We start from the raw sequence: 14,263 nt of genomic DNA, 5'->3' as shown, positions 1-14,263 counted from the left end.
TTAAAAACTGCTGGTCAGTCCTTTAAAATATGGTAGTTATTTTAATAATGATCATAATAATAACCAATAGTTGATTGCCCACCATATGCCAGATACGACTTTATGTACACAACACCATGATGAGGACAAAACTGCTCTCATAGAAAGCCCCTTGCAACAGAAGAATTTAAGTAACCCCCTATAAGTGATTCAGAAGAATTAAAGAAAACCTCTAAAAACTGGCCGGTTATCTCCCTCAGCACTTACTAGAAGACAGTAAAACTGATCTTTGACCACTCCTCACATAATTCCTGCCTCCCTACCTCTCACCTTTCTTACCTCCCTAAGCATTGGGAATGGTCTGTGGGACAGAAGTTAGTAGATCATAGGTCCTGTGAAAATGCACCATCCGAGGAGACATGTGCTTCCTTTCCCAAGGTAACAGAGAAGAGACTACTGTAGAAGCATGTGTAGTGCTTGTGTGAGGCTGCAAAAAAAGAAATGTCTGCATTCTGCATTCCTGATGCATGACACAGTCTGCATCAAACTTGCTGACGTGCTTTGGGCTTCTCTGAGAAGAGAAGGAGACTGCCAGAGTGGAAAGAGATAGGAGGAGAGCCTACACTCTCAACATTTGGTGTGATCAGGATGCCCAAGGTTCTAGGGGTCAAACAGACACTTGACTTATTCTGGGGCTTGAGCCATCTGGCCATCATTGTTCACAAGAAGGCCACTTGCTGGGGAGCTGGGCCAGGGGATCACGATAGCCAGATGCAATGTGTTAGAACCAGAGGATAAAACAGGTTGAACCAGATGAATCCATCTCTCTCTCTCTCTCTCTCTCTCACATTATATTTGGAAAATGCACTGGGGAGGCACTACAAGAACACTTAGGAGTTTATAGTATGGAAGGCATCAGAGGTCAGTGAGGGTGAACCAGAGAAGCGGGTACAACCAACAGAAAGAGACCACAAGAATGACCACTGTCCTTTTCTCTTCCTCTCCTTGGCTCCATTCCAATAAAGTGGAAGGGCTGGGTTTTAAGGGAAGTGTTCAGTTCCTCTTCTTCCTCAACTCAGGCCATGAATTAAAGGATCAAATTTACATCAAATCTTAGCTTAAATTTATAAATTAGCCTAAGTTTTTAATAACCAAAAGACCGGAAATTTAGTAATTCTGCCCAAGATGTTGTTAAGAGATGGGGAAAAGAAGAGTCAGCGAGTGCATGTTTAAAATCAGTGACTAAAGAAATATAATGACCACATAAATAACTCTCTCGTATTTATTTACCATGAGTATATCCCATGAGTTTTGAGTCTAATAAACTTACTACACATATTATATTACTTCATCTTCACAGCCAACCTGTCCTGTAGCTCTTAGTGTTATTGCCAACATTTGCTGATGAGAAAACTGAGATTTTAAGATGATTGATAATGGAAGTATTTACAGTGTGAGAGGGGGATCCAAACCCAGGTGTATGTATGAGTCTATGGCCCTCGTTCCTCGTTCCTGTGATCTATGACTTTATAGCTGTTGGTCTCCTTGTTGTCACTTTCATACATCCAACCTCCACACAGAAGCCAGACTTAACTTTTTAAAATGTAAATCAAATCATGTCACTCTCCAGCCTGCAATACTCCAATGGCTTCCCATTTTATTCCCATGGAATAAAATCCAAAGGTTTGACCAAGATGGTGCCTGAATGAATATTAATTTCCCTCTCAATTCCAGCTTTGTTCCATCTGCTTTACATGTGTGACTTTTGGAGTCAATATGCTTTGCTTTAGGATCTAAGACATGCCATGGGTTTCCCATTTTCCTTCTCTTCCCCTACTGCTGAGTGTGGTACTCTAAATTCTAAGTGTTCTTAGTTTGTACTGATTTTAGTATCAATGAGAATTGTCTGTAAATACAAAATATCTATAAATCTGCCAGAAAAATCATTGTATTGCTATAATTTTATATAATATAATAGTATCTTTATTATATATACATATATGTAATTTGTTATTCATTAATAGACACCCAAAGGAATCGTAAGTCCATGTAGAGATTCTTCGTAAAGTCTGTGTTCACCAAGCTGTGTTTTTACTTTGCTTGTGTCACTGGTATCCTCCAGGTTAAAAGATGCTGGAGTCTAGTTGCCATCGATTCAGTTGTTGGGAGTTGAGCCCGAGGTGGGCTCAGAAACCGCAGTATTGCACACCTGGTGAATATTTATTTGTGACTCCCTGTGTGTCATATGATCTGTGCAGAACCGAATAATCATCAGCCCAGATAGGCATGGAGTGGCCTGTTTGGTTCCCAGCACCTGCATTTATTTAAACAAATGCAAACTTGTTGCACGATAGAAATGGAACATTGTTGTAGTGGAGTGTTGGGCTGTGTCCCATTTTTGAAAAATATGTTCAAGTTTAAGCTGCATTTAAGTTTTTGGTCATGAGTTAGAGACTCATTTCATGGCAATATCTGGGAAACAAGGAAGAGCGTGAGATTGGATAAAGAGGGCAAGTGTTATACATTATTTTGATTCTACCCCATTAGTTACGTGACCACCGTGTGATCTGTTGAGTCCTCACTCTCTTCATCTAATAAGTGAAGACATTATGTTAAATAATAGCTAAGTCTTCTTTAGATTTCATACTTAAAGATCTGAAGTATTTCATCATTAAAAGTGTGCCCCTTCTTTTGGGTTATCTGGTGGATGCTTGGCAACTTACTTCTGGATTGTTTGTCTTGAGGTGTATTTAAAGTGAGATAAAACCTTGAAGAATGAATATTTTACAAAGCTTTATTTCTTGCTCCGAACAATAGAAGTTAGCCTCAGAATTTCCATAGGTTGAATCACATTTTGGAATTTTGGAATAATTTACATTACGTCTGGTAGAAAAATCTAAGGAAAGAGTGAACAATTCTTCCTTTAAAATAATGTTCTTTTTCCTTATAGCTATCATTTGATTGTTTTAGTTTCTAAATTACACAGGGTTGTGGGCAAATAAAACTATACTGTTCTCTGTTACACTTCTTAGGGACTGAGGAATTATCCTGTTGCGATTTTTAATAGGCAGACTTCCCTTTTCTGTTTTTCTAAACTTGTTTTATCTTTTAGTCAGAGACAGCCAGGCTTTTTATTTAATTTAATAATGTAAACGTCTAGTGTGTACCTTTGTTTAGTCAAGGATGTTTTTGGCACGATATTCTTGTGTATTTGACTTCTAGAGCAGTAAAACAAAGGAAACAAATCTCTCACTCAGATGTCGGGTTTTGTTCATTTGGTTTTTCTTTCACATGTTGATTTTAGTTCCTGGTTTATGTTAAACACAGTCTTAGAATATATTTTAAGGTATAGTAAAACCTTATAAACCTTTGTGATTTGAGATTGTGTATATGAAAATCAAGATAATCAAAAACTATAGTGTAGGGCAGATTCTTAGGAAAATGGCCTGACGTTCTTCACATAAGTGGGGACAATGGGACTACTCTCTGCCCATAGACATCTTTGACCTTATGAAGTAGGGTCATTCTCTTGAAGATCTTTCACTTAGTATAGAAGTTCAGTGAACGTTAAAGTTGTGGAACCATAGGGTCAATTTAATGAGATTTTTATCCCATGTATAGGCAATGGGAAAGGGCATTGTCCTGAGACTCAATTTCTTTGTGAACTTGAGTCCTTTAACCTTTCTTTGTCTGATATTCCTCTCTATGAAGTAGAAATCACTGATTCTTGCTGTTAAAAAGAATCCATTTGTTCAGTCTACCATCCAAAGATTGAACGCCTTCTGCCATATCCAGTTAAGTGGTTCAGTTATGTTTAAGTCTTTCCGTGATGAGAAATTGGCTTTCTGTTGAATGGAATGTTCCACCTATGGATAAATACCTTAGAAAATCTTCATTATATTGAGATGTATTTTTCCATAGCTTTCATGCTTCGATTCTGTTTACACCCCCGATTCTGTACAAAATGGAATTACTTTTCTAGGGGACATCCTTCCAGATGTTTGAAGATGCTGTCATATATCCCCTGAATTTTTTTCTTTAGAGGGTTTTAGCATTACCTTAGATCATCTAGAAGACTTTTATCATCTTAGCATATATCCAGACACATTTCAGCTTGTCTAAGTAGGAGTGTGATAACAGGCTTGATCTGACCAGCACTAAAGCACAAGACCATCCTGTCCCTCTTCTAAGAATTTTCATGAATGTAATCCATGCTCGCCCGGGATATTTTGAGTGCCTCCATCACACTACCGATTCCTGTCCTAAGTCTTCTAAAAATTTGGCTTTATTTGTTTTATCTGATATATCTGGGAAGTCATGTTTCCTATATACTATTACTTGTTCAGTTGAGTGGTTTTAGACCTGAGAAGAGGACCCAGGTTTATTTGTATCAAATTTAACTTCGTCAAAATCAGCTTATGCAGTCAGCGTAACAAGAATTTATACAATTCCAAACTTTTCCATTGAACTTTCTTTCAGAAAATTAGATGAACCAGAACTGTGTATTTTTGTTTAAGTTATTGGAGGGGTAAAAATTGAATAGGACTAAAATCCAATGGCATCCTATTATCTCTTCCTCCAATTGCATCCTATTATCTCTTCCTCCAGTTGCATAGCAACATAAAGCAAATTCATACAGAATATTAGAAAAATACTCCAAGTTTTTGAACAGTTTATTTTTTTAATTGTTTCTCTAATTCTGTCATAACATTTCTATTGTGAGTGACAGACTCCCTTCGTCTTAACATTGATCTATTAATCAGCACCTTTAGAGAATGATCTTTCAATTATAATTATATTCATGCAGCCTATATATTTTTTCTAAATCTTGTGAGGTTGCTCTGGAGAGCAAATGGTATTAAGGGATATTAGTATGCATTGAAAGTTTTTAAATGTTACCTAATTCATATTATTACTATTGCTATTATCTTTGTTTTTACTAATAAAAGTAGCATTAATAGGAGTAATGTCTTGCTCATATCATCCTGTTAATCAGAAGGAAGATAATTTATCAAATGAATTTGCTTTGTTCTCTGTCATCCAGATTATTTAAACTATTATTTAAATTATTTTTGAAACGTAGTATAAGTACTAGAAAGTACACGTAAGTGTACACTCTAGATTTCTTTACACTCTGATCACACCCATAACCAACACCCAGATCAAGAATGAAACATTGCTAGCACCCAAAAAGTCCTCCTAACCCATCCCCCCACCTTTATGTCTACCAAGGGTAGCCATTATCTTGACTTACAACAGTAGAGATTAGTTTTTTATGTTTTAAAATTTTTTATATAAATGGAATCATAAGTATGTTCTCTTGTCTCTGGCATTTTAAAAACTCAATGTTATTGTTGAGTTTTATCTATATTTTTTCATGTAGTTGTAGAACATAGATTCTCATTTCTGTTTAATATTCCATTGTGTATCTGTACCCCTGTTTATTTATCCATTCTACTCTTGACTGGTTGGCATTTCAATACTGTTCAGTTTGAGGTTATTATGCTGCTGTAAATACTCTGATATGTCATTCTATTGATCTTTGTGTCCATTTTGTTAAGTGTATTCTTACAAGGTGGGGGTTCCTGGGTCATAAGATAGGCAGATGTTTAAAAGATAGTGCCAAAAATGCAATTCTCACCAGTAGTATATAAGTTGCAGTTGCTCTACTTCCTAACACTTGGTACATTTTGTCTTTTTCATTTTATTCATTGTAGTGGAGTGCATTGATATTTTATTGTGGTTTAGTTTGCATTTCTTTGAATGCTAATGAAGTTGAACATCTTTCCATATGGATATTCTTTTATTACGGATAAAAGTGTCTGTTCAAGTATTTTCCAGTTGGCTTTTCTAGTGTTTCTTTTTCTTAATGGATTTGTATAAGTTCTTTGCATATCTTGGATATAAGTATTTGTTGATAATATGTATTGCTGTGGATCTAATTTCTTTTTTGATGTTTATTACTTTAGAACATATTAGAAATGTACAAGATATTTGGTACATATTTTTAAATGAACGTAGACCTATTCTTTAAGTGTTCAACAGGAAAGCATAAATAACTCTTTACTGTGCTGCTTGATATTTGCATGTGACAGAGCACAAAACTTAATGACAAAGACCGTATGGTAACAGACAAAGAATTGAAGGAATCACAGTCCTCTAGTAGAAAATGGAATGATGTATGTATTTTCATATAGTATACCTATTCTTTCTTGAAAAAGAACATAGCGAAGATACTTTCCCTGCTTAGATTCATGTCTCATTTACAGCATTTTGAGATAATGATATATATACAGAGTGAATTTTTCCAAAATTATGTGGTTGTACTTAATGCAAATTTCAATAATCTAAATTTGATATTAAACAATACAAAAGGAGAGATTTATTTTCATTTTCAAGTAATAGCAATATGATAGTGTGAAATGTCGCCAGTACATGTATAACTTCAAAGATTTTCATCTAATAAACTACAAACTCTGTTTAGTATTTTTCCCTTTGGCTCTGCCACATTATATGGCAAACTAATCCTTTGTCAAGATTTATTTTGAATTATGTAGACTTGAAATGACAGAAGGTCACTTGAATAAAATGCTACTGCCTTTTAACTAGACCAAACTGCTTGAAGCCCCTAAACTCTGTTACTTAGAAGGGTAGTTGGAGGCTGAGCTCTAGTCCTGCTTCTGTTACTGACATAATTTCTGAATTTGACAGCCATTTAAACTCCATGGGCATCACTTTCTTAATAATGTAAATTAAATGCTTGGGCTAGACGAGGGCCTGTAGAACCCCCTTTGTCTCAGAGGCCTATTCTGAGTGTCCGGGGGGGGGTGACAAGTTTGCAAATGTCGTCTTCCAGTGGCGGGTTTCACCTTATCTGATGTACGGGTATGGACATGAATCAGAATTCACTTGACTACCTGTCCTCAAATGACGAGAGCAGTGAGCAGAGAGAAGTGAAGGGCATTGGGAATGCTGTTTTTATTGATTACAGTAACCATTTTCTAAAGACTGATACCTTCATAATATGTGGCATTCCTGTGAGATAGCATAATGCCAAATAGTGCTTGTTGCAGTTGGTCGATTTTCAGCTCGTTGGCACTCTTATCAACGTTGGATAAGAATTACTGTTTTTCTATAACTTTTACAAAGCCTGGAGTTTTTCTATCTTTCCATTTCATTGTTTTGGTCAATTTTACGGCTATGAAATAGTATCTGAATATAATTTGATTTTTGCCTTTCCCTGAAGACTCATAGGATTCAGCATCTCTTTATTTATTTATAAGGCATACACACACACACACATACACATATATATCTGTTTCTCTATAAAATTATTTACATTTCTCTTGCCCATTTCCCCTTGTTTGTCTTTTTCTGAAAAATTGATTTATCAGAATGCTTTTCATAAGCTGTGTTGTAGTTATTCGTAGATTAATCTGGTATGAAAATATTTTCTAACAACTTATTTAGAGTCTTACTCTCTTTATAGTATTATTGATGAACAAGTGTTCTTAATTTTAATGCAGCTGATGTATTAGTATTTTATTAGTGCTTTTTATGCCTTTAATGCCTATTTAATAAATCCTTCCATACTTTAGTATTGTAATTTCTTGTCAGATTATTTAAATTATTTAATTTACAGAAATTTTACAGATTTACCTCACTAATTTATATCCTTAGTCCATGGAGAATTGATTTTTGTAAACAAAATGATGTAAAGGTCCAGTTTCACTCTATGTATGTAGATAACCAGTTGCCCCAGCACCATTTATTGACTAATCTATACTTTGCTCACTTATTGGTAATGCCTAACTTGATATAAATCATTTTTGTATATGCTTAAGATTATTTTTAGTTCGATTATCTTTATTCTCCCCCTTTTGTCAATCCTAATGCATTATCTTTCTTACCATAATTTTCTAATAAATGTTTATCTTTACACAGGAAAGTTCCTTAATCTTTCTCTGGTGTATCTTGGCTATTTTGGCCTCTTTGTTTTTCCCATAGAACTTGCACAATCAGCTTTTCACAGTTTTTAAAAATTATTGAGATTTCTGTTGGAATTTCATTGAATCTATAAATCTGTTCATATGTTTAAAACAGTGATTTTCCTCAGTATATAGAACCCTACAATCTTTCTGAAATATCTTAAGGATTATTTTGGTCATTCAATTTGTTCAGTAATATTTGCTAGTATGATTTTTTTTTTCATTTATACTGTTTATAACGCTCATGTATTTTTCTTGTCTTCCTACGTTAGCTAGGACTTCAAGCACAGTATGTTGATAGTGGGCATCCTTGTTCTGTTTCTGATCTTAAAGAGAATATCCTAGATTTAACAATGAAGTATGACATACGCTATTTGTTTTAGATCATTCATCATATTTATTACCTTAGGCAGGCAAGGAGGGAGACAGCTACCATTTCTAGTGCCCACAAACTTTGCCAGATGCCTGTATAGGCACTATGTCATTATATCCTGGAAGACTGATATCACTAACCATTTTTAGAAACTGAGATTTTAAAAGCATAATTGCCCCCAATGCAGTTAACAGGTAGCTAAGCTAGGATCTAAATTCATAGTTTAGCCTATGTTTTTTCCCCTAGTGTTTATCAGAAATTCTTAGTTGTGCTGGTTCCCAGTGTCAAGCCACTTGCCATACTGAACTGACCAGGAAAACAAACATCTGAAATGTAGACATTCAGAGACAGGGATTAAGTCAGCCTTGGTCACGGCATTGTCCCTAAAGACTAACCCTGGGCTTAACCCTTGGGAGGTGCTCAGCCAATATTTTGAGTGTGTGAATGGAAGGGACCCTCTGGTATTCATTGGGTTGTCCTTGCTATGATTCTGCCTCAGAATGTGCAGGGTTTGGCTGGACCGCTAGTCTTCGCTAATGGTTTACCAGCAGGCAGTGACCCTTCCTCAGAGGTTCTCTCTCTTGTGAAAGCCCCGAGGTGCTCACTGCCTTACTCGGTGCCATGCCTTGCCTACCTCTAGCTGCTTGTGGCATTTTCTGCATCCAGGGAGTCAGGCCACTGGGCACTGGTGAGCTGAGACCTTGATTTGAACTCTGGATGCAAGGACATGAATTATCTGACTATTAATTGAAAATAGGCCTGAGGTAAAATCCTATTGCCAGGGTAAGGGTGAGACCCCTGTTGGCATATGAACCCTCCAGTGGGCAGAGTAGAAATGCTATATTACCAGTGAAACAGATTAAGACTCTCTAGTACCACTTATAATTCTATGTTTATAGTTTATCAGAAGCCAAGTCCAGACCATGCTGCCTCATTTTTCTTGGCACTACACCAGCATTGGCTAGAAAATTGAGGGAACTTTTGGCTTCCACTCTTCCTTTGGTTAAACTCACTTAATCAGTGGGAAAAGACTGCTTTTCCCAAACAGCCACAATCCTGTTGGATGTAACATTTTGTGGGATCCACGTTGTTACGCCTAACTATGGTGAAGACAGAGATACATAGAAAATGTTGAGATGTCATTTACATGCTATTCCTGTGATGATGTACTGGAATTTTTACCAGTCTCATAAAAACCAGCCCTGCCATCTGCTTGGTGAGATCAGGGAATGAACCACCAACCCAGCTGACGCCATTAAGCTTTCTGTGACTGCCCCCTCCACCCAGGGAGAAAAAATGCATGTGCTCTATAGAATATCCATTTACTCCCAGACCAAATTCTATTATTTTTTTCTTTACTTTCCCCTCACCAGATAATTTGCTATGGCTTCTCGGTGATGGAAGTATTTGGCTCTTCACTGAGAAGATCTTTGAATATAAATGTCTCACTGAAAATTAAAATAACGCCTCAGTTGGATGGAGAGAATGTTGCAAACACATTGGAATCCATTGTTGCCAGCAGAGTAGAACCATCCAATATGCATTTATGGTACCTGATTTGTGCCCTGGAGATATCACAGAGCTGCTTTCTCTGATCAGAGCTCTTGCAGTGATACTTAAAAATTAATTGAATTTTCAAGAATGTCAGCTTCAGCTATTGCAGTCGATGGCCCAATAGCTGAGGAGGTTTATTAAAAACATACTGCCACCTACAGTCCTGTTTGACTCTCTGTGATAGGGCTCTTGTCATGAATGTTCATTAGACAAAGAGTTCATTCGGGGGCTGATAAGTTATTGTTTCTGTTGAGATGTGCTGATTTGCATAGTCTGTTTACTTACGCAAGTATGTATCTGTTTTCCTCCAGGAAAAGAAGAATATATCGCCACTTTCAAGGGATCTGAATACTTCTGCTACGACTTGTCTCAAAACCCCATTCAAAGCAGCAGCGATGAAATAACTCTGTCCTTTAAAACCCTTCAGAGGAATGGACTGATGCTTCACACCGGGAAATCAGCTGATTATGTCAATCTCGCCCTGAAAAATGGAGCTGTCTCTCTGGTCATTAATTTGGGATCAGGGGCCTTTGAAGCGCTAGTGGAGCCCGTGAACGGGAAGTTTAATGATAATGCCTGGCATGATGTGAAAGTCACCAGGAATCTGCGTCAGGTAACAGCGCAGTGGATAAGAGAGTAACTGGCTTTGTTTCTCGCTACAGCTGTGTGTGTGTGGTACTTGAAAACCTTAACAACATGATATAGGGCTCCTCAGAGTCTTTTACAAATTAGCTGTTTCTTCTTCTGAGATGAATCTTCCTGCCGTACTTGAGCAGGGGCATATCTAGAAAGTTCCGGGGGCCCAAAAGGCTATTTTGACACAGCGACGTAATGACAATTTCCCAGAGGGCTGCAAGGATATCCCTGCAACCTGCCCTTCCTGTGATGTGTGTGATTCTGTTGTGTTTTTGGTTTTTGGTTTATTTGATTTTAAATTATAGTTTTCATGGTGATCATTTGGAAGCATGCACATTGGGGTCATTAAATCACAGTTCCTTTTTTGTAGTAAAAACAACAACAACAGTGTGTTTGTGATTTGGGATTGGATTGATCCCCACTCCCTCCCCACCCCAACCTCTGAAATAGGGACAGGAAAAGTCCCTGAGTGGGGCCAAAGGACTTTGGGGGTTTCCACATCTCCTAAAGAGTCTCCTTATGAAGTTATTTTTATTTTTAGCACAGACACTTAAGCTAAACCCCAAAAGTCCCTGGACAGGCCAGTTTATCTTCTAGATGCCCATTTCTTCTTGATTGTATTTTTTTTAATTTTTACAAGTGTCTGTATATTAGGGAAATATAAATTTTGCAGTAAATCTGTGGGTCCACGTATACTGTATACTTTTAACGCAGACATATCATTACAGTATATACATACAGATGGAAGTGAATCGATTGTCCTTTTATATTGAACATGATAAGTTTTTGTTATTATTTGAAATTTTATGATATTACAATGTATCGTTTTGTTAAGTGTTGATAGTGACTAATTTTTCTGCAGTATATGCTGATCTAATATCCTTAACATATTTGTTGTTTCTCTGTACAGTTGCAGAATGACCGGACTGTCTCTGGTTTTCCTTTACTAAAACAGCCCTCCCCTTCTGAGCTGTTAACTGTCTAACCTTTTCTTTCCCACTTCTGCAAGGCTTAAACTATCCAAGCTAGAGAAGCAACCAGGAATTTTAGGAGTGCAGACTGAGATTAGCTGAGGCAGACACGTAAAAGCGAAGGAGTTCTTGAGACCCTCCAAGACCTTTCAGAGGCTTTACTGCCATGGGCGGGGCCCTGCATGCTTCACACCTGCCCTGGGGGAAGAGGTGCCTACCCCGCTGTCAGGCTAGCTGCAGGCCACGGATTTCCTCTAAGCGTGTCTCTTTGGTTTTTCCCTTTTTTATTTTTCCTCTCAGATTCTCACCAAGAGGCCGTAGGCTCATTTGAGAGCCACACAGAAGGAAGGGTGGGGCTTGAGGACCCCGCTTTCTAGATTTGCCTTTGCTCAGGTCACAAACCAAACTGCGAATTGGTAGCGCACAGGAAGCTGCAGTTACACAGCCGGGGTGCATGTGTGGCAGGACAGATGAAAAACAAATCCATTCTACTCATTCTATGTGTCAGGATCTTTGCTTTGTTTCATTGCAGTAAACTGTGACCCTAAAGTCCATCAATATGACCGAAGGAAGTTTTGGAGTTGAGGAGGAGTCCTTGTATGCTGTAAAATTGAGTAGCAGGGCAATGCCAACCGATTCCTACGAATCTTCCGGGGCCGGGGTGGGCCAGGGCGGGGGAGGGACCACTTACTTATGGGCAGAAGGCGGCAGTGGTCAGCTGATGAGCTTTAGGCCTTTGGATCCCTTCTAGAGGTTTTAACTGTCTGTCAGATGTACTCAGGGAGACAAAGGAACATTGCCATATGTCTGTTTCTGTCTCATAGCAAGTTACGAACAATACTGGCAGGAAAAATATTACCTCTGTGGGAGGCCTATTTGTTAGTCTGCTTTTTTCTTGTAAAATTTTTTTGCCCTTTTTCTATGTTACTAACATGCTTAATAACTAACATGTCATTCATGGAATGTTTCATTCTACTAACCGTTACCTGAGTCAAAAAATGTACTAACATGGTAGAGACCATCATATTTTTTAAGTAACGATCGTTATTCTGTTCACAGTTTTTAATTTCCTTTCTCCCCCCTTCTCCACAAAGCACTCAGGCATTGGACACGCTATGGTAAACAAACTACATTGTTCGGTAGATATCATTCTAATTGTTTCTTATTTTGGGTTTGCCGTGTGTTTTCTTTCTTTCTTTTAACTGTAGACATCATTAACAAAAGAGGAACTGCGGTTGGTACTCTTCTGCTTACTTTGACCTCCTTCTTTTCATCTGTTGTTGACCTTCTTATTTTTCACCTGTTCCTGTCAACTTCTGTTTTCCAACTCACCTGTAGGGGCATCGTTAACGTTTCGAACGTTTTTTGCATCCAGCTGTGGTTAACCCGGGATAAAACAAAATGGTGGCTGGCCCGAGTGACCGCAAGCTCAGCCAGCCTCTAACCATTCATGACGCATGGCATGCACCCTCGGTGTGGGAATGCTGGGGACGCCACGCCCACTCATCCCGACGTCATCACGGAGCAGTTGTGTTTTCCTTTGGTTCTCCCCGTTTTCTTTCCTTTCCTTTCTGAACTGTACTGTCCCCCCTGCATGTGCACATCCGCGTGTGCCGCTTCCACTGGTTGTGTTGCCTCCCCTCCCCTCTGGCATGGACTCAGGCACTTGCATGCTGGACAACTGCTGCTCAGTAGTGCAAATAGTGACGTTGCTGGAAAGAGCTTGCGCCTTTTCTGTTAACAAGGTGCACGTTGTGACTAGTTGATAACAGACGACTAAACTTTACTAATATGTACACCAGCAAAACTAACCTAGGAGGCATTTTACTAACACCATTTTTGTGTCTGCTGAATAACTTTTGAGTTGCAGTAGGGACGATGCTGACACGAGTTCAATAATCAGTTAACTCTCTAACTAGCTTAGATCTCTTAGGGCTAGTTGAATAGAATCCAAGAATAAACCTCAAACAGACATGAAAATGGGTTCCGCCATAGGTCTAAAAATAAAAACCAAACGAACAGAAAAAAAAAAAAAAAAGAAAAAAGAAAAATGAAAAAATAAAACAAAACAAAACACAAACAGGCATATCCCAGGATTACAGTATCTAGGTCTGAGTATAGCGTGTCCTTTCCCTGTGCTTTGTTATCTAGGTGACAATATCAGTGGATGGGATTCTTACCACAACGGGCTACACGCAAGAAGATTATACCATGCTGGGGTCTGATGACTTTTTCTATGTTGGAGGCAGTCCCAGCACAGCAGACCTGCCAGGGTCACCAGTCAGTAACAACTTTATGGGCTGTCTCAAAGAGGTAAATATCACCGTCACCAGAATCATTCTTAATTCATGATCTCATCATTTCAGATCCGGACAGAAAGCATCTTTGCTGAAGACCTGATGTTTGTAGAGTCAAAGGGCACAACCTTAAATTCAGGATCGGGGGGATGGGGGCAGCTCATAGAACATTATGAGGGAATTAAGTTTTTCTTCTCTATAGTCTGTAAGTAATTCACAATTAAGATTTGCATGGGCAGTTGTGTATTGGCTATAAAAGAAAGTCAAACACAAAGAAATATTGGGTCTAGAGTTAAGCCTTGCTCATTTCTTCTCAAATGCCTTAAGTGTTATATATACAGTGGTGACTCATTTGAGCATTACAGGAATAAAGAAGAAAAAATTAGGCTACAAGAGAGACCAAATGAAACAAAACAAAATGAATCTGTACAATGAAATAATTTTGTTCCTGTATTTTAAATATGT

General features: G+C 38.1%; 1 protein-coding gene across 17 annotated transcripts in view; it reads left to right on the top strand.

The window, feature by feature from the left end:
* The window catches only part of NRXN1 (neurexin 1), a 1,021,265-nt gene that overhangs the window by 364,471 nt on the left and 642,531 nt on the right, over positions 1-14,263 (top strand). For 10 of the 17 annotated variants that reach the window (XM_074341128.1, XM_074341127.1, XM_074341130.1 and 7 more), the window contains 3 exons: positions 10,206-10,507; positions 12,596-12,640; positions 13,653-13,814. In XM_074341128.1, the coding sequence (XP_074197229.1) occupies positions 10,206-10,507; positions 12,596-12,640; positions 13,653-13,814 (509 nt within the window). The remainder of the gene's footprint in view (positions 1-10,205; positions 10,508-12,595; positions 12,641-13,652; positions 13,815-14,263) is intronic. The other 7 variants (XM_074341129.1, XM_074341133.1, XM_074341132.1 and 4 more) reach the window with 2 other exon arrangements.

This window comes from Camelus bactrianus, chromosome 15 (assembly GCF_048773025.1).
Source record: "Camelus bactrianus isolate YW-2024 breed Bactrian camel chromosome 15, ASM4877302v1, whole genome shotgun sequence".
Classification (NCBI taxonomy): Eukaryota; Metazoa; Chordata; class Mammalia; order Artiodactyla; family Camelidae; genus Camelus; species Camelus bactrianus.
The sequence above is the reverse complement of the archived record's forward strand: the minus strand, read 5'-3'. Positions and strand labels throughout refer to the sequence as shown.